Source organism: Dryobates pubescens, chromosome 15 (genome assembly GCF_014839835.1).
Source record: "Dryobates pubescens isolate bDryPub1 chromosome 15, bDryPub1.pri, whole genome shotgun sequence".
Classification (NCBI taxonomy): Eukaryota; Metazoa; Chordata; class Aves; order Piciformes; family Picidae; genus Dryobates; species Dryobates pubescens.
The window spans coordinates 13,547,274-13,568,151 of NC_071626.1; the positions used below are offsets into that span (position 1 = coordinate 13,547,274).

Here is a 20,878-nt window from a genome sequence, read left to right on the forward strand (position 1 = left end):
TAAAAGAGATGGCAAGCTGGCAGAAACCAAATGACTTTGCTGTGCCAGTAGTGCAGTGTGGAGCATGTTACTTGATCAATCCCCAGCCTCCCACCTGCTGGGCTGGGTAGCTGTCTGGCAGCCACCATACAATTTAATGAGTCTTGCCTGTAATCAGATCTGTCATGGTATTCTGCCTTGGTTTTATATGATGTGAGTATCAAAACCCTGTCAAGTGGAATTAGCAAAGGAGTGGCAGGACACCAACCAGTTGGGGTACCTGCAGCCTGGCAAAGTAGAGGCAGTGGATAAAAAGAACTTAGGTGGGTGGCATATACCAGCTATGGTATAGTGCTTGGAAAAGATCTATGCTTTGCTACTTAGAAACCATTGCTTAGAGCTGCTTTTGAGCCAACAGGCAAGTGGCAGTTGTAGAAGTACTGCTTTACTTAAGTACTGCAAAATCCAGGAGGGATGGCTGTGCCAGGGTTACTGGTGCTTACCTGTTTTACCAGAGCCTGAATAGCTGCCCTGCACTTCTTGTTTCAGGTCAGGTCATGAATTCATTTCTACCTGCAAAAATCCTATCAATTGAGGGAATGGGCCTTCCTCCTTGAAAACAGCCAGCTGTGCAGGGAGAAAACATCTTAGAGACTTTCACAGAAAAAGAGCAAGGTCAGTGCAAACCAAGTAATGAAATAAACACTTTATGTCAGCTTTAAATTGGTTTAGCATGTTTATTACTGTAAATGCACAGAAAAATTATGTGAAGCTGTGTCCAAGACAGAAACAACAAAGGAGAACAAGAAGGTGGTCATTTCAGAAAGTATCACACACAGAGAGAAAATTCTGCAGTTCATTGCCAGGTAAGAATAGATCAAATTTGCAATCAGTGCAGCATGATTCCTAGCACCCAGCCCTGGTTTTTCTAGGAATACTGTTTAGTAAAGGTTTTCTTTTATCAGAAGTCTCATTAAAAGTATCATTTTGATTTTTTTTTATACTGACAGCTTGCTGTAATCATTGCACAGTCCCAGAAAATGATTTTTAATAGAAGCTTTACCAGGCAGCCTTTGCTTCCTATCAGCTGTCAGAGAATGACTGAAACCCTTTTGCAAAACACACATGCCTGATTTTAAACAAACCCACAGCTCAACAATGCAAGACAACACACTTGCAGTTCTGAGGAGAGAAATTACTTTAAATCAGCTCCCTTGTTCCTAGACTCAAATGCTGTTGACTGAAGCATGCTGTACCAGAAATGCTAATAGTCACCATAACATAAAGATACAAAATCATGTTTTGCAACTACAAACATAATGGGTTTGATTCGGTTAGTTGGGGGGTTTTTGTTTGGTTGGTTTTTGTTTTGTTCTGGTTTCTGGTAGTTTTCTGAATCCTAAACCCAGCTCTGCTCAGGATCAGTGTGGGCCCATGCTATATGGGTGCACAAACACTGCTTAACATGATAGTACCAGTTTCTCTTGGGGCAATGCTGTCAGCCTCTTGTCTTGCTTTTTTTCTGTTTTGCAAATGTGTGTTCCTAGAAGGCTAGAGTGCCTGTCTCAGCACAGCCTGCTCTTTAGCTATGTTGCTGAGCTCACACAGCCAAGGCAAGAGCCAACATCATAAAGTATCCTGGTATAATGTCTGTGCACTGTCTGGTGACTCTGTCAGCATCCACTGTTAAAAGGAAGAAACGGACTTGGGCTCTTCTTGTATTGCAAGAAAGTTGGCAGCTTTTTCCTCATCTTCTGTAGCAGTCTTGCTAGGCCTGCATGTAGAACAAAGGATGATGCACTTCCAGAAATCTGACTTGGCCCACAGCTGCAAAAAAAAATTCCTCTTTTCTATATCACTACAATCTCACAGGTGAAAACTGATCATACATCCTAACCAGAAAACTTGGCAGGACACTTAAAATAAAAGCTGGTGCAAACTCACACATATACTGTCCAGGTTCACTTAGGGGCAGCTGGGAAGGAGTCTTGGTGCAGTTTTCAAGCCTGTATGATGTGATGCACAGCTGCAGTTACTGCAGTACTCTTGGGTTCACAGAATCACAGAATCACCAAGGTTGGAAAAGACCTCCAAAGATCATCAAGTCCAACCTATCACCACAGACCGCATGACTAAACCGTGGCACCAAGTGCCACATCCAATCCCCTCTTGAACACCTCCAGGGATGGTGACTCCACCACCTCCCTGAGCAGCACATTCCAATGGCTAACGACTCTCTCAGTGAAGAACTTTCTTGTTTTTCCCTTTCCCAGTGGAGTCAACATTCAAAATGATAACGCTCTTGTTCAGGCACAGAAATGCGCACTGTTGAATTACTCTTTACATCAGCAATGCTTTCATAGATAAATACTGAGGATATGACAGCATTCAGGCAGGTTGTAGAACAGTCCACACAAAAAGCACATGGAAGAAAGGCACAAGCTTGGTTTAAGCTTGGGGCATTTGTTCAAAAATGAAGCACACAATGATCTGCTGGTTCATGCAAGGAAGAAAAACAGTAAAAAAAAAAATAATTGCAGGGGCAAACAAGTCTTTGATAGCTGACTTTGGACTGGAATGATCTTCCTGCTTATCCAAGCAGGTGAGAAGATTTTAGGCAAGGCCCACTCAACATTTTGCTAGTTGTATCATATGCTGTACAGTTAATCAGATGCCAGAACACTGTTCTCAGGAGGAAAATGATGGATAATATATAGAAACTAGGGTATGTCACCTTTCAGATAAATAACAACCATTCCATCCGGAATTCATACAGTTTGTGTCTGTAGCAGAGCACTTCTGTTTAGCATACCAGAGATGCTCCATACAAACACAAACATTGTAAATACTACCAGGTCAGTACTTCACTACTACTACCTGTACTGTTCTGGTTTAAAAAAACCCAAACAAATAAACAAAAACAACCTACCTGCCTCCCCCCCAAAAAAAACCTCAAAACAAACAAGAAACCAAACCAAAGAAACAGGAAGTCCCAACAAAAAACCCAAACCAAAACACACACACACACAAAAACACCCAAACCAAATAATCCCAAGAAAGAGAAAGACAATCTTGCAAGAGCAAAACACAGCAATTCGATCAGTGCTAAGGCAGCATGTCAGAAGAAGGCAGCTTGCTGAAGGAAAGCTCGGAAACCCCAGGCAGAAGATCAAGACCTGCCAAGAACCGAAAAAGTGCTTCCTTATTTTTATGGTACCCTGAGATTTTTTGCTATTTATAAAAATATTTAAAATACAAGGACCTTGAGACTGAGAGCATTCCTTCTTGTGGTATTGTTGCACAATAAACCAGTTTGTGGTGCCCATTAAAGGAAATTATTTTTCTTTCCTGGTCAGTTGATCTGTGTGATGCTTCACTAGCAGTGTGGTGATGGAAGAGCTTTGTAGAGGAGTAGAAAAGGGTTGGAGGGAATATGAAGAATGGAAGTGTACTGCTGCTTTGGCTGTGAAGACATGTGCACAGCCATACAGGTTGAATGGACCTGTGGTGCTGCTGCAGGTGGCTATCAGAAAAGCTCCTTCCTGAGTGAAGTGAGGCACTTGGGATGTGACTTGCTTCACGGTCACTTAAGAAATCAAGAGAGCTGCTGGGACTAATGATTCTGGATCCAACTCCCTTGCCATTGGCTTTAGTGCATGCAGAGCTCAATTTCCTCGAGTCAATAAGATAGATGAGGGTGGTGCCAGCTGAAATGCTTGGAAAGGAAAGCCCTCAACATGAAGCAGATGTTGTAGCAACACCTTCTGATTACTCTTAAAGAAAGTCCTCCTGCTTTGCATTTTCTTTTCTCCACCTTTCCGACAGCAAATTGGCTGTCACCTCATTTATTTGGTCTTAGCTACTGGAACTTAACTGCTAGGCAGAGGAACTCTTAATTCCTCTTCAGTCATGTGGATGCAACATGCCAAGTGCAAATTAGTAATCTAAGTGTATTTCAAATCACTTCAAAAGCATGAAAAACTTTACAGACACTGGGAGAGATTAAGCATTGTGCAGGTGACTCAGCTTTTTTTTTTAGCAGAGTTCATGGTAAAAATCACTGGATCCTAGGTCTTCTGCTATTACTGTGGTGCTTGCTGGGGGTTTTCTAGAGTAGGGACTTACAAGTGCATGAGAAGGACGTGTGAGATAATGAATTCCAATTAAAATCTATTGTAAATTGAAAGTATGCTTAACACCTGCTCCATTTATTGAACTTGAGCATGAAGAATGTATCCTCAAAGATGAGTGAAAGTGTAATGCAGAAAAGCAAGTGAAAGTGGGATGCTTCTTTACAGATACCATTCACAGCAATTTGGAAACCCCCCAAAATATTGTTGAGCCTACATCTCCTTTGAGAAAGTGGTTAGAGGTTCTCCTACAGGAGGACAGTGAGGTACCATCATTGAGATTTAGGCTCCTACTTCTCTTTGAGGTTTTGAAACATAATTACACCCAGTGAATCACTCAACAAAGGGCCCCATCCCAGGAGGTGTCAGGATGTACATTTTCTCTTAGCGAGATTCTAGCATAATATAGACTCCATTTTTTGGTCCAAGTGTGGCTTTTGATTTCAGCTGCAAAGGAATCTGAAAGAAAAAAAGAGCACCTTATGTACAGTTGCATGTGTTTGTTTATGTATGTATAACACCTCTATGCACAGACAGGCACTTGTGCTAGAGGAGCAAATCATACCAGGATTACAGTAAAAGCTTTAAAGCAGTTATTTTACAGTCAGCTGTGGTCGTATAATATTAAATAGAATACAGCCAGAGGCTGAGGCACTGGTTGCCCAGGCATACTGCAGAGTTGAACTGAAAGAAATTAACTCTGTAAACTCTAGAGCTGCTAAGTGCCAGGTGCAATATATACAGCAATGTATACAGCAAAAGTACTGAGGTACCATGAAATATGTACATCTGTCCTCACCCTGCGTAAATTAAGCTATTTTGGTTGCAGTGCTCCCCACTAAGTTAGAGTTGTGTAACTGTTTGTTTTGTTGGAAAAATCATGAAGGTTAAATCACATTTTGATTAAAATAGGCAGTCCATGGCTCTTGCCCCTCCTTATTATGGAAGCAGCTCTAGCATTTTCTCAAATGAAGAGGAAATCACAAAGCTAAATCAATAAATCCGCTGTCAGCTCCCTGAAGTTGACAAGTGCGGCCTTTAAGCCTCTGCATATACAAACCTCAGTCTCTGGACAGGTCTTAAATTGAAACTTCTGCAGAACCCTCAGTAGAGTAATTTTTGTCTCCAGCAAACCCATTTTCATGCCAATGCAGCCACGGGGCCCTGCCCCAAAGGGCAGGTATGCAAAGGGATGTTGTTCCTTCCTGGCTTCCTCTGTAAACCTAGAAGGTGCAGAGATGTAAAAGGGTTGAAAAATTACTCTTTGCTCATGATTCCATATTTTTAATTTACATCTAAAAAGATGATTATGTCAATTTGCCTTAATGGACAGGTCAAGGTGACTATTCACAGATCATGTCCTGATGGGACTGACACCCTTAAGCAAACAGAAAACGGACTTATGGACATCAGTCTTTGTCAGCAGGTGATTCCAGGAAAGGACAAAATATTACCTCCGATCTATCTTTAATGTATTGCCTTCATTTGATGAACACACTCTGAAGAATGAGAACTTCAGGTGCAGATATACTGCCTGTGTAGACTTTTATGTCTGTAAGGGAGAGATTACAGCTAAGACGGAATTTATGGCTGCAACATGAACTAACTGGAATTAGCAGTGCTGTGCACTGCACTGATGTGCACCACAAATGCACAGCAATGGGAATTTCTCTTTGAAGTTTGCAAGGGGAGTTGAAATCTCATGGGATTAGACAGGCTATGAAAGACAGTTATTACAATTCAGTAATTTAATTCAGCTCAGAAGCAGCCCTTATTTCTACTCTTGGCCCAAAGAGACCAGGTTCCTTCTTGGAAACACTGCAATTGCACAGTTCTGTTCTTAGAGCTGATGTACTTCAGTCCAAGACAGATTAACGTGGCAGGCTGTATGCAGATATGCATCAACTGGCTAGCTGTAGAATACTTGGTTAACCAAAAAGAAATGAGCCCTTTGTTTCCTTTCCTTTCTATATTATGGTGGAAATATTGCTTCCAGTGAGCATGGCTGTGAAGAAGCAGGCTGGAGCGCTGTGCCCACCCTAACACTTAAAATAGCATTGAAGATAGGCCTTTGATCTAAATAGGCCCAAATAAGGACTTCAGCCTAAGAATGGAAAGCCTTACTCCACATACCTCTCAGGAATGAACTTCTCAGGCTCTGGCCAGAACTCAGGGTTTTGATGGAGATGTCCAACTGCAACTTCAACAACAGCCCCAGCTGGAATACGCTGCCCCAGCACAACACAGTCTTTAGCTGCTTCCCGAGTGAACCTGCAACAGCAAGTGTCATGTATTCCAGATGATTAATAAAAGTGAAAACACAGGAACCATAAAACTCAATCTCTACAGCTGGACCAACCCTACAATTTTGGGAGTAACACTTGCCCAGTAGAGAAACACAGCAACTGTGGCTGATGCTAGTGTCTCCTCAGGTTAGAATACCTGCACCTAGAAGCACACGGTTCCAACCCAAGTGGCTAACTTTTGCTCTATTCACAGTAAAACATCTCTGTTCATGGTTTTCCAAAATGTTAACTGTTGAACTGCAATTCTGCTGGTAATGTTGGCTTCAGACTCCTTTTTTTTTAATGAAAACTGCAGATTAAATTTGTCAGTCATGTCTAGTAACAGGCAGAGAGAGTATGCTGGCTGGCTTCCAGGAAGAAAAATAAAATATGAAGTACAGTTTTTGGGTTTGTTTATCTGAGAAGCTTCCCCACACTTGGGACAGTACCTGGAACTTGGCAAGGAATGGTTTTATTAGGGCTAAATGTTCTACTGCTGCTACAAAAATACAATCAATTCACAAGCCTTGGGAAAGTACATTTCACACACACTCATCAAAGATAGGCATGACGTTAGCAAGAGAAACCTCCAGTTTCCTCCCACCCTGTGGCGACAGGTGACAGAGTAGGACTGTCCTTAGGAACCTCATCGTGACAAGAAGACTGAGAAAAGCAGCCTGCCAAAGACAAGCTTGGGGCTGTAAACCTTGTAAAAAATGCTGTGTGGGTGTGCATGTGTGGTGGCAGATCCTGATTCAGATATTTTTTGTGCTTGGGAGGTTTGCTACAGACCTCCAACTAGCCCAGACCCAGGCAAGTGTCCTGCTGTCTCAGCCTAGGAGCTATTCCCTGGTGCCAGCTGGGAGCACAGGAGTGAGACAATGTGCAGGAGCTCCCTTTGCTGCTCCCTGCATTGTACCTAAAGAGCTGAACAAAGACTTTAGTTTCAGGGCTGTAAGTCTGTATCATTACAGGAATGCATTCTTTCATCACTGTCACCCATCTCTTTCTTTCTCATAGATGAATAACAACAACTGCAAACCTGGAACAAAACACTGGCATGCTGGAAAACACATTGATAAGTCATCCTTCTCATACACAAATTTGGTGCTAATGGAAATGTGAGTTCTGGGAAAGAAAGTTCTCGGGCTAGCAAGTTCATTAAAAGCAAATCAAATGAAACCCCATTTTATGACAAGCTTGGCTGCTGCTGAATTTTCCCCTAACTCAGCATTATACTCATTGTAGGCAGTTAGCAACTTTCTGAGGCACTGGGCTGTCCTATCCATTCCACATCCATCAAAGTAAAAGCCAGATCAATAAACACCACTGACAATGCCAACAGAAACTTCGGAACAACTTTGGTCCATTCTCATTCTGTTTACCATATGACAAACATTGATTGTTTCCCAGTGCTTCAGCTGAAACTGAAGCTTTATCTGGCAAAATAATTTCCACTTGTATACCATGTATAACGTAGTGAAGCTCAGTCTTCTCATCCACGAGCAAGTATCTTTGACATTTACTCTCTGAACAATCCTGTAGATGTCCATACAAAAAGCTTGACTTCCAATCTTTGTGAACATATAAAAGAGAATATGATTTCAAGCTTTTTTATTATAAGGTGCTTGTGATCAAGGGGTAACTTTTTCAAAGGTTCTCACAACCTTCGTTTTGGCTCCTTTCCAGTCATCTGAATTTCTCCCCAGGCTTCATGAGAAGCAGCACAACTGGCTGACCATTTTGAAAAGTGCCATTCTTAACATTTGCATTTATGCTTGTGATAACTTGGAAATTTGACATTCAAACAGTCTCCTCATTTTCCCCTCCTTGTTTTCATTTACTCAATATAACTTGGTAAAACTAGTCTTGCGAGAACTGGGGCAAAACTTTCAATGTGTAATGGATGCAGCCACTAGCTTAGCTACATTGTTATAACACAAGTGCAAAACAGTAGGGCTTCGAGTGAAGCACACATGCGAAAACCAGCTTAGTGAATGTGCAACCTTTCCACAGATCAGGGCACTAATGACCAACAGGCTCGGGTAGCCCTCTGCTTCACATCCCCGCCTGAGGTGTATAGAAGCAGAACCACCTGGCTTTCTTGCTGCAAAATGATTCCATCCTCTAACCTTGGGAATTGTGAAGAATGATGAGGAACTAATCTTGGCCAATCTGTAGTAAAAGGCTGCTAATACCAGTATTAGCCAGTTCTCATTCAATAGGCCACGCTATATCTTCCAAATGCACAAGCAGTATTGATGTTGGCACGGAGACCAAGGGCATATTGGTCTTCCATCAGCAGATGTCCGTTTCATAGAGCTAGTGACCTACCCTGTGGAATCAGAAGAGAGGGAAAAAATTACCTGAATGCAGGTGGGTACATGCGTAATGTCTCTGCAATCACCATATCCAGGTAAGGGAGTTCTTGTATGTTTTGGTAATCAGGAACCATCTGAAAAGGCAGGAAGAAGGGAACAATTACATTTTCTCACATTTAAGTGCCAAACTCATCTCAGATTAGCTTTAAAATCATCTAATTTTTACTGGGCATTTTTCCTGCAGAAGAACTCGATGTCTCATCTAAAACAGTAAATGTTAAAATTATACAAAAATGTGGGCAGTAATTAAATGTGTGTATAACATTCCTTTCATCATCAAAATGCTTTGGTGCACAGCCCAGCTGAAGATATAATAATAAATCTACTTGCTAGGAAGTATTAAAAACAAGGCATTACAGAGAGCATTAATAGCTACAGAAAAGCTATTGTTTTATACATGCACTAAAATATACACAAGACCCTTGTTTCTTCCCCAAAACAACAGCGAGGCAAAGCAGGAACATTTTGTTCACAAGATACAGCAAGGTCTTCAGTGATTCTTGAGGGCTGTGGAGAACACCCTTTCCCCCTTCTCAGTTAGTTATAGAAATAGAGCCAAGCACTAGTGCTGTAATGCCTTAACAGAGGGGTGGGAGACAGCACTGGATAAACCCAGCACCCCAGTGAGGAACAGCATGCAGCAGCGAATTGGTCTGCTGAGTAAAGAGGGATGAGGTATACCTCAAATCCCACCCAGCAGGACTCCAATAATGCCTGGGAAGAGAAACCCGTTTCCTCCTGTGGTCACCCATTGTGTAATGCTGCTTAATTTTGCATGGCAGGCCACCCTGGAGCCCACAGTTTCACGTCTACAAAACCACCAGCTCTTGCTAACAAGTGATGAACATTAAAGGCCAAACAAGGCTGTAGGTCAGAGGACTTTGCCCAAGCAGCAAACAGACAGCAAGAGACACCATAATGCAGACATCTGCCAGCAGCAGTGATACATACAACTCGGCTCATGGATGAACAGGGAAATTCTCCCACCGTTATCCTCCTCAGAAAAGGATATTTTCCCTGTCTTACTCAGTGTTCTCAGCAGAGGGCAGCCAAAGTACACTTAACAGCATCGTCAGGAAAGCAGAGTTTTGTTTTAAATTAGAGAATCTCCTAAAGACTGACACAGACTAAATTGGAGAAAAGCACAGACGTCAGACTAGACTAAACCTTTTATGAAGATTTGGGGCCCCTGCCGTTCACAAAGGGGACTGGATTCTATCTTTCCTTTATTTACTACAGCACTTTTCATGTATAATGCATATTTTATTGAATTTTCATGCAAAAACATATGGTACATACTGAAAATACTAAGCAGAGAACAACTCCAGATGGTATGCAGAAAAGGCGTACAATAGAATGAGGATACCTTGCTGGATTAGGGTATCCTACTTATTCAGCACTAAGCCACTGTGCACCATTTCAGATTAACTGATCTTTTCTAGGGAGGAAATAGATACATTCTATTATCTCATTTTTCTGGCTCAGGGAAAAAAAAAAGGGGGGGGGGGAGGTGGGGAGGAAAAGAAGAAGCAAAACCAGGGAAAGTAGTCTGTACAGACTGAGCAGAACCAGTGTGTCTGCTCCTCTCTTAGGGGAAAAGCTGTTTGTCAGTAGTTGAAGTATTTTATCAGTATATGTAAAATACTGCCAATGCAGGAAGTTTATACTGTACCATCAGTTGGTTTTGTATCACTTAACTCAAACTTTTGGCTTAGGTCGATGGTTATCAGATGGACTAGGAGAATAAGAGCCACAAATGGCCACACTGCCATGATAACCATGGCTGGAGGCTGTGTGAAGAGCTGTGCTCCAGTAATTTGAATAGTTAAAACCAAAGACAGAAGGATTATTTTATCAACCTTGTTTTGCAGAAAGGGATCCAAGAGCTACCTGATTTCACATGGAAAGTCAGTAGCAGAGGCAGGAAATGAACAATGATTGGACTCAGATTTCAGGCCTTTAAATCAAAATTTCCCTTCTCCATGACCACACAGGTGTTCCACACAAATGCGTGCTCTGGTGTGTATTCAGTTTTTGTCTGCTAATCTTAACATCTTTCTTTCAGAACTTTCCTCTGGCCTTTCTATACTCCTCTCTTGCATTTCTCTGAATCCCGGATCAGCATCTGAGTCCTGTCTCTGAAACCCTTCCTGATTCCACAGCCAGGCTGGCTGAGGAAAGAGTTCAGGCTCACCATAAATGAGTGGTGGAACCAAGAGCATGCTGTGATGTGTTCAGTTCTCTGAGCCATGCTCTTTCCACTGGGCCTTCCTGTCTCTCTCATAATCCCTCTACTTACTTCTGGAGTCAATAATTAAGATAATTATATGGTAACCTGATATAATAAGTAGCCGCTAAATCAAACCATACATCAACAAATAATATAACACTAAATTATGGGGCTTTGATTTGCTCTTTCAAATAGCTTCTGTACCTTCAGGGGATTAGCAGTTCAGAAAACAAAACAAAGGTGCAAAACCAGCTTAGAAGAAAATTCCTTTTGCTTACATAAAGTAAAAGAGGTCAGTCAAATGGCAGCACAGTGAACTCTGATATCATGAGCATGGCAGACACATCAGTCATTTCCTACATCTGATACAACCTAATTATTGGCATTTCCATGCTTTTAGCATCAGAGTAGCTGGACCTAATTTAGTAGTTGTTTGCAAGGTCTGACCTATGGCTGTGTAAAGCACACACTAGCTAAGTACCTCTATTTAGGAAGGACAGTTTGTTGCTTATTTTTCCCTTTCAAAGCAAATATTTTCCACTTGTTTATCCACTCCCTCTCTTCAAAATATTCCTTGAGCCAAGCACATTTCAAAGGAACTTAAATATGCTCTTTTTTTTTGTTCAAAGATGCCACTTTAACCTCCTTACTCAGGATTGTTTTTTCATTTAGCAAGAGATTCCTTTCTGTAACAAGTAGAGACGTGGGGAGAAGGCACTGCATTGAATGTAATAAAACATCCTGTATTTTAATTTTGCAACCACTGCTTTGCATAGCAGCTCGTCTTATGCTTTGCACAGCCTCACAGCATCTTTTCCTGTTGATGTGGAAGTGAAATGTCCATGTAACATCTTGTGGCATTTCTCTCCATGCATGTTTCCCCTGCTTGATCTCCAAGGTGTGGTGGTACACCCTCACCTATCCCAGACCACTCAATTACTTCTGAGGTCAAGAATGCATCTGGATTGGCCACAAGCTCTCCTTTATGACTGATTGAAAATCCTAGGCCTCTATTCCCTAGGAAAAGGTGTAAAATGATTTCTTCACCCTGCAGAATACCCTGAGGTGAAATACCAGCAGTGATTATAAAATTGCCTATGTGCTAGAAGGATGATGTGTGTTTTAATCTCTGTATAAATTCCAAGAAAGATAGCTGCCTTCAGATCCACCTCTGCTTTTTAGCATTGGTCTCAGCATTTTCTAGGCAGGGAAACCTATTTTTTGCCAACATCCTCAGTTAACTTTTAATTTGTCAATGAACATCAAGGGAATCCAAGTGCTGACAGAAGGGGTCTGGCCAATCTTTCTGCTGCAGTTTGAGATGTTACTACTCCCAGTTGCTCACTCCTCTTTGCTGGCACTGGCTAGTGCCACCAAAGCCAAGTCGGCAGAAGGCAACTCATGCCTGCACCTCAGTTCCACACCTCAGTTCCTTCCGTACAACGTCCAGCATAAACCCATCTTCAGTGACAGTTTAAGATGAGATACTAACTTTTCCCCAATGCAGCTGATGAGTGAGGCACAGATTCTACTCTACCATCTCTGGTTTGGGAATGGTGATCCAAGTACACATCAGTGAATAAGAGATTTCCACTTATCCTATTGGTCATGGTCTGGTAGGGCTCAGCAGCCAGAAACGAAAAAAAAATCAGGGAGAATTTTGTGTAGCTGACAGAGTGTGACATGCACCTGAAATCAATTTGGAAGCAGCAAAGCCTGCAGAAACCACATTCCTCATAACTAGTGCTGCTGAGTCATGGCCTGAGACTGAACTGGCTGTGGCTTCTGAGAAATTGCAGTCAAAATCAAATGCCTCACAGACAGGTGTGTCTGTGCCAAAGTCCATGTCAGAAAGATGGCATGTAGACCTGCTTAAGTGCAGATGCAAACCCATAAGTTATCTGTGTGTGCATGACCACACAGCCCGCATTGGCTCGCCTCAAAAATGTATTCTTTGGGTCAGACTAGGATATGGTGAGTTAAAAACAAATCAGCATCACCCCCAGTGGCTCTCACACCCCCTCTTCCCTGAAGGGAGGTTGTAGACAGGTTGGTCTCTTCTCCCAGGCAACCAGCACCAGAACAAGAGGACACAGTCTCAAGCTGTGCCAGGGGAGGTTTAGGCTGGAGGTTAGGAAGAAATTCTACACAGAATGATTGCCCATTGGAATGTGATGCCCAGGGAGGTGGTGGAGTCACCATCATTGGAGGTGTTTAGGAGGAGACTTGATAGGGTGCTTGGTTGCATGGTTTAGTTGATTAGGTGGGTTGGATGATAGGTTGGACACGATGATCTCGAAGGTCTCTTCCAACCTGGTCTATTCTATTCTATTCTATTCTATTCTTTCAAATTGCCAAAATTTCTATTTAGACCATAGTCATGGCTAGAATTCACAAACAGGTTTGTTTCTTGATCAAATGGATCAAAATCAGTTGACAGATGAAAGAATCCTCCTGGGGTTTTGACCTCTCACTGTTCACCTCTAGGAGCTGCTTGTTGCCTAACAGAGCTAGAACCTGCATGCTATGCTCAGCCTGGGAGAGGAGGAAGAAATGCAAGAATACTATGTCATATTAGGGTTGTCCCATGACAACCTTACTAAGAACCACAGCAATAAAGGAAATGTTAGAGACAGGACAGCACTCAAAATGTAGATCAAAAAAAAGGGGTGAGATGGTTCAACAAGCACATACTCTTAACTTGCTTAAAGAAAACTGCCTCGTGTTTTACTGCTTCCACAATAACATGCTGGAAAACCTGTAAAGCACCAAACTAAAACCTCCCTACAATGTCAGGCAGTGAAACAGGGACAAAGCCAATGAAATAAAATTTCTTGGCTTTAGCTTTAGAACTTGAACACTGCCCTTCCCCCCCCCCCCCCCCCCCCCCCCCAAAAAAAAAAGACAACCCCAAACCAACAACCAAACTCCAAAACACCCTTAAGGCAGTCCTCATGTAATACTTACAGCAAAATCTTTCTCTCTGCTGTCTGTGGTCCAGCCAAATGAGATGTCTGTCCAAGGCATGGCATCAGGTAGAACCATATCTTGCCATGGGGAGCCAGGACCATGAAAGCTCCTGAGCCCTACTTGCCCCAGAAGGCAGGTCATGGCAGAAGGTGTTGCTTTAAGATATTATGCCTTAAGATAGCAAAGAGTATACCGAAAACTACCAAGTGTCTGTTGGCCATTTCCAGTGACAAAGGCCTACAGAAGGGTATTTTCTAAGAAATATTTTGTTCTTTACTACAGAATTGAGAACAAGGTTCAGGAATGAAAAGTATGTCAACAAGCCTGACTTTCAGATTCAGAGACAGCAGCCAAAGGCTTCCTAAGCTGCCTAGTACCTTTCCTCTTGAATCCTTACAGCATACCTTGGTAGCACTAAAGCCTCAGCAGCAGCAGCATTGTGTCTTCTCACAAACTCTCAGAAATGAACATTAAAGCAAGTCTTTATCTTCCTCTCATCATACTTCTTTCTCCAGATGCAATCAAAGACTATGCAAAACATGTACTCCCAAGCTTTCCCTTCATTTCTTTATTCCATGTGGGTTACCTGCCATATCTAGCATCTGCTTGGCTTGTCATTCACATAGAAATACAGCAAGCAGGCACTCACTTCCACCACTGGTGGATGTTTACTGAGTTTGGGAGCATTATTTTGTTCACTGAGGCACTTCCCAAGCTTCAACAGCATCAAGCTCCTCAAACATCTCGACCACCTCCTGACTCCTCCTAAAGACTGTGCATGCCAAATAAATTTGGTAGTACAGCTTTTTGTTGAAAACACCTGCCAGTCACCATCACACTTCCTTTACCTCCACCCTTCACGTTCCCCTCTCACTGGGCTCATTGCCATGCAAGCCGTGTGAGCAGAGGCAGAGGCAGTGCCGACTTGCAGGCCAAATTCAGAGGTGGTGGGAAAGGCTGGAGCACCAGTTATGCATTGATAACCACACTACATACAGATCTTGCAGGCACATTCCCTCCATTACTTTGGTGCAAATCCATGCAATTCCCTGGGGTTGTGTCAACGTATGGAAGAGGAAAATGTGGTTCTAAATATGTGCCCAGTAGTGCTGGGGAAAGAGCCAGAAAGTCTAAGGTTATGCCAAAGTCAACTCTCTTTAATGTTAGTTTGCTTTTTTGAATGAAAGGCTCCAGGCAGAAGACAGACCTGCACTACCTCCAGCAGCTTTTGCAATGTCTTCATAGCATCACTGTTCATGAGGAAACTTCTGTGAGAGAAAAAGACTTCCTAAAACTAGTGTCCCTGAACCAAACAGATAAACAAACAAGCTGCGACCAAAACACCCAGAAATTATCTTCCATCTACATTACTGCTGACACACGGTGATTGGCAAGAACAGAATGAGTGCCATCAGGGAGAACATCTGGGGAAAAGAAGGCCAGGAAAAAAGAAAATCACTAAGGAAACACTTCATCAGGTGAGCTACAAACAAAAAGAAAGGAGAAAAAAAAATCTGTTTCAATCTTGGTTCTGTGAATTTGTAAACCTCACCTAGTTCCACATTCCTCTGCAAGAGAAGTGGGTGCTCTTAAATGAAAAGTGAATAAACAACTTGGAGTTAGACTAGGAGCTTGGGAAGGGGCACGCCCCCAGTATGCCAATAGTGCCTGCCAAGCAGCTTTTAAAACACAAATACTCCTCCTTGGTTTTTTTAACTTTGGTTTGGTGGAGAAGGGTAGCTCCTCTCCAGAAGTGGCTTCCTACCTGCAAAGTGTACCTCACTCTAGCTATTCATGGATATGATGTCGTTCCTGGCTATGCACTGCAGCAGGCTACACCCATCACAAGCACAAAGATTATCCATTTCTCACCTCCTTAAAAACCACTCAGCCCCCAGGAAACCCCTCCCCCAGTTTTCTCCTCAGCCCACCAAGGCTCAGAAGTCTCTTTCTACACTTGTCTGACACAATCAAAATTTCTACTTGGGTGGCAGAAATGCTGAATGGTGAAGGATCCCAGTGGGAGGGAGGCAAGGAGGAAATTGAACAGGAGAAAAGGCTGCCAGAGGCCCAAAAGACTGAGAAAGAGTATTATAAAACTGGGGTAGGTCTGTCCAAAGGGCATGTCACCAGTCCAAAGCACATTAAGCACTGAAGTTCGTGCAAGACTTCATCTTTCCTGCTATAATGTCGCTTGGTGGTTGCTGCAGATCTACAGGAATAAAGGGGGCTTTTTTTTCCCATCTCAGCAGACACTCATGGTACCACACAAGAGCCAGATGATTTCATTTAATCATTCCTGCTCCAGCTCATATTTTCTGTATGGAGGTGAAAGTACTTTAAATTAGGGCCTTGCCTATAAAAGGTCCATGTGTTTAGTTAAATAAAATGTTCATTTCCTCATGTTACATTCATATTAAAAGGCATCAGCATAAATTTTCATGCTGCAAATAGAGGTGAGGTCCTCTTCACTTGTTCTTCATCTCTATCGCCTCATATGCTTGGAAGCCTTAGGGACCAAGAGGTGAATCAGGTCCAAGTATGCAGTTTGGGGAAATATCCCCCAGAGATCATAGTCCATCTTACAAGGAGAGCAAAGCTTTACACAAAATAAATCACTTCAGTAATTTGCCCTTCTGCAGATACTTAAGTATGGGCTTGAGCCAATGGCTGCTGAAGTCATTTGCTTCAGCAATTGCTGGGTGAGACTTTCTCTGAATTAGTAAACAGGCAAACATTCACAGCAAAAAACCTGCAAGATTCCCCATCAATCAGTGTAATTATTATTTGCTCTGACAAAGGCAGGTCAGTTTTAATACCATATAACCTTGAAATGGTGCCTGATGCTTTGAAAACATTTTATGTGCATTAGGTGCAGTACAACAATAATAAAACTTTGCCTTTCCATAGCTGTTTTTCCCCCTGAGGCCTGAAAAGCATTTGGCAAACATTAATTAATTGGTCATCTTCCAAATGCATGTGTGAGATACTCCTGGTAAATACTCCCTCCCTATATACAAGGGCCCAGCAGAGCTTCTGAAGACTAAGGCAAACAATTTACAGCCTTAAGAGTTGAGCACCCACCAACTCTAGCCTTCATAAATAGCCTCAGTGTGACTCCCCTTTAATGGTTTAAATCAGAAAAGTAGCACAAAAAAAACCCTTGGAATTGAGACACACCAAAAAAAGTGAGATAAGCATAGATTTACTGAGCAAAATCAGATAATCATAGTACAAAATGCATAATTACCTTAGCCTATCTGCAGAAAAAGCACAGCACAAGGCAGAAGCAAGCAAGCCAAAAGCCCAAGCCAGAAAACTACACTCCCATCTCTCCTTGTCCTGCTGCCATCACAGTGGAAGAGACAACACCCCAAAAAAATGGAACCCAGAAGCAGCAACCAGGACAGGAAGCCTCCCATGTTATAATCTGAACTTCAAGTCCCATAATACTTTGCTCCAGCTAACACTTTGATTTTTGAAGCTGGCATGACTGCAGTGTGGTATGAAGAACAGCAACAGATTCAACTCAACCCTTTACTCTCCCGTGAGTAAACAGCCAAATACTGCTCCAAATGCATAGATGTAAAATGACCAAAAAGGAAACAAGTCCATTGCATGACATTTAAATGTGTCTTCAACAAAAAGGAGCTTTGTTTGTGTTTAGCTGCCAAGATCATAACTCAGGGCTCAGTCTATCCTTGAAAAAGTGATGGTACTAAAAGCACAGAAGCTTTTCTGGCACCAGAGTTCCAAGTCCTTGCTGTAGACTTCAGCACCTCCTACATAATACAGGTAGAATCCACAGGTTAACGCCACATCCAGGCCTAGCTCCAAATTGTAGCACACGGCCTTTCTCCAAGGCATGAGAGAAAAGTTTGGTCCTGTTGAAACTTTTCACGTTTTAACAGAAAATATGAAAAATGGAGAAAGAAGGGGGGAAACTTATTTTCTGACCAAAGCCATTCAATGCCTTTTCTTCTTCTGCTCCCTCTGGAAAGTGCCAACTGCTTTGGGTACAACAAAGCGATTTAAAATTGGTATATAAAAATGCTTGATAGTGCTTGAAAGACCTTTTGTGTTTTGTCTCTCCAATGCATGAAGAGGATCTTTAAAAAAAAGACACCTACATGCCAGTCCAAAACCCACTACTCCAGGCTCAGGGGGGAGCTGGCTGTGAGCAGGGGTGTTTGCTACCCTGACACTATCCTACGACAAATGTCTGTAGATGTTCAGATAAAGCTGTCTGTGACGAATGCTGACAGATGCCTATTCAAGGATTGCTTTCCTTTCCTTTGCTTACTCTATCTCTTCTCCATCTGGGAATACAGACATTTCCCTAAGCCTGTTCATGCTTAGATTTAGTGAAGCCATCATGGTGTCATGTTCTGGCACTGTTTTGTGTCTTTGCTTTCCTCTGCCCTTTGTAGAGCAGCATGGTTTGGCTGTCCATCTGTTTATGATTTACTTCACACAATGGCTTGGTCCTGATTACACTGATAGGCACAGTAGGTTATTTGAGGGCCAACTGGACCTCTGTAACAACACTTAAACTGTACCCAAATCATAGGAGCATTTCCAATAAAAAAAAAAGCCAGTGGAAAAACTCCACTGGGACATCCCCCAGGAGAGTTTTCTTATCCTTAATCCCAGGAAGGAAAAACTAAAGTTTAATTTTTTATCTGGAATTCTTCTACAATAATCAGTGTCCAAGTGATCCACAAAACCTCAAGTGAAGACAAGAGTAGAAATTGAGGCCTGGGTCTTTCTGATGTTTAAAGATGCATATTGGAGAAGAGAGTATAAAGAAGAGTATTCTGTTCAGGGGAGCATATCTTTTGTGGCTTCCTTTAGCACAGACTTCAGTCATGGTGCAGAGAACCTGTGCCAATTTGCACCAGCTGAGGATGGAGCCTGGGAAGTGCAGCCATTTGGGGAACACTGCAGTTGGGGAACACTGCCAGTGCTCCCCAGGTGGCTGCACTTCCCAAGAAGCCCTTCCTCACATACTGAATCATTTTCCCTCATAAGTACATGGGGGGGAAGGCACAACTTAGAAAGCTGCAGGATAAAGTCACAGGGTCAGCAGTGAGAAAATAAAGAATTCAGCTGTAATTTGAACAAGGTCATCTCTAGCATGTTTTAGGATGATATAAGACTTTACAGGGAAAGCAAATGGAAAGTATTGCTCATGATTTCTTCTGCTTTATGAGTAAGCTGCTTTGGCCTTTATTTATTTATTACTTCACAGTCCCATAATGATCCTGGTGTGAAGACCAATTTCCTGGTTTTTCTCTCTTGCTTCTCAAGCATATTTTTGCTTCTTAAACCTTACTCTTTTCTGTCTTGGTGCCTGGCCACCTTGTTCATTTACTTCTCTGTATTTCCAAAGATAGCCTTACTTTTACAATTCCCCACACCTCATCTCTGTGCTGCCATTTTACTTACAGCCATACCACTTTAATACTCAGTACTTTATCCTTTGTTCTGTTCTGCACCAAGTTGCAAAAGCTCTGAGGTGAAGAGGAACCTGGCCAACATGGTGGTACCTACCTGTATTTGAGTTAGCCCTGACATGAAGGCCACTTGATCCAGATGCCAGTGAGACACAAAGGTGGCACCCACAAAGTGACACATTTGATGAATCACTCAGGATGAAAGAGCATTGTGAAGCCATAAACCATAGTATTCTGCAAGGTGTTCACTAGCAATTTTGACCATATAAAATATCAGATAAAAGCTGGTATCCTTTGCCCTTTTTAGCATGAGTTGTGACACAAAGATCTATAGAAACCTGTAGCGGGGATAGTTTGTGGGGAGGGATTTTCTAAGACTACAAATGCAAAGCACAGTTATAGGCTTCCTGTAAATGGCCTATCACACACAGAGGAACAGCTAATGTTATCAACCCAAATCACTGAAACATTATGAGAGAGGCCCCTACATATTTAGAAACTGGCTGGAAACCACATGAGATTTATGACAAATAATAGTATTTTTAACTTCATTTGCCTTCTGGCTTTTGAACTGTGATTCATGATTTCAGGCTCACCTTTTCAATGAGAAACCATTTCCCCCTTTATTTATGCACTGTTTTTTGTTTTAGTAATGAAAGATGAGATTCTGGTTATGCACCTGACTTCAGTGATTTGAGAGGATACAAAACAAATACCAGCAACTTCCAGTGTGATGGCAGAGTGCTCGTAATATTCCATTTACAGGGCATCACGAGCTATCCCTGCCTGCCCTTTGACCATCTGCTGCTAGCGCTCGGCTAGAATCACACCGACCTTTCAGAAAAAATATAGAAGTCCCCAAGACTGTGAACTTCATGTGAATAAACATCTCAGAGGCATGAGCTGCCCCTCAGTGCTCACAGTTTTGTAGCACGTTTCAGGGAGAAATGTGTGTGGTACTAGTGCATGAGAGGCCTTGGGGATTAAGTATCCAGCCTCCTCTTGAAAATGCCAAGCTGGGTACCTTGGCAAAGCTTGACACAGAACGAAATTGAAACATGCAGACAAAGTAATTGGGGGGAAAGTGTGCTGAGTCTATATATAGCATCTTGTTTCTGCTGGGTACTAGAGATGGAGTGGGGAAGGGAGGAAGTTAAGGGGGAGAGAGGGAAAAGAAAGACAAATTTTGGTTGGTGCTGTTTTACACAAATCCACTTATCTATGGCTGAAGCCCAGACAGCTGTGTGACTAAATGAAGAAATTGAATTAAAAAGTAAAAAATTAAAATCATCGTTAAAAAAACCCAAAGAAACCAAAACCAACCAACCAAAAACAACAACAAACCACCACCACCACCAAAAACCCAACCAAAAAAACACCAACAGAGAAAAAAACAGGACTTCATGCTTCCCACACCTACTTTGATATAGAGACTGACTGATGAAGG

At 42.3% G+C, this 20,878-nt stretch overlaps 1 protein-coding gene across 1 annotated transcript in view; it reads right to left on the reverse strand.

Moving 5' to 3' along the window:
• Positions 1-4,261: 4,261 nt before the first annotated feature.
• Positions 4,262-20,878, reverse strand: part of TBXAS1 (thromboxane A synthase 1) — a 246,909-nt gene continuing 230,292 nt past the window's right edge. The window contains exons 11-14 of the mRNA XM_054167849.1: positions 8,761-8,849; positions 6,243-6,380; positions 5,170-5,332; positions 4,262-4,568 (exon numbers count right to left, since the gene is read on the reverse strand). Coding sequence (XP_054023824.1) covers positions 4,494-4,568; positions 5,170-5,332; positions 6,243-6,380; positions 8,761-8,849 — 465 coding nt within the window. The 3' untranslated portion in view covers positions 4,262-4,493. The remainder of the gene's footprint in view (positions 4,569-5,169; positions 5,333-6,242; positions 6,381-8,760; positions 8,850-20,878) is intronic.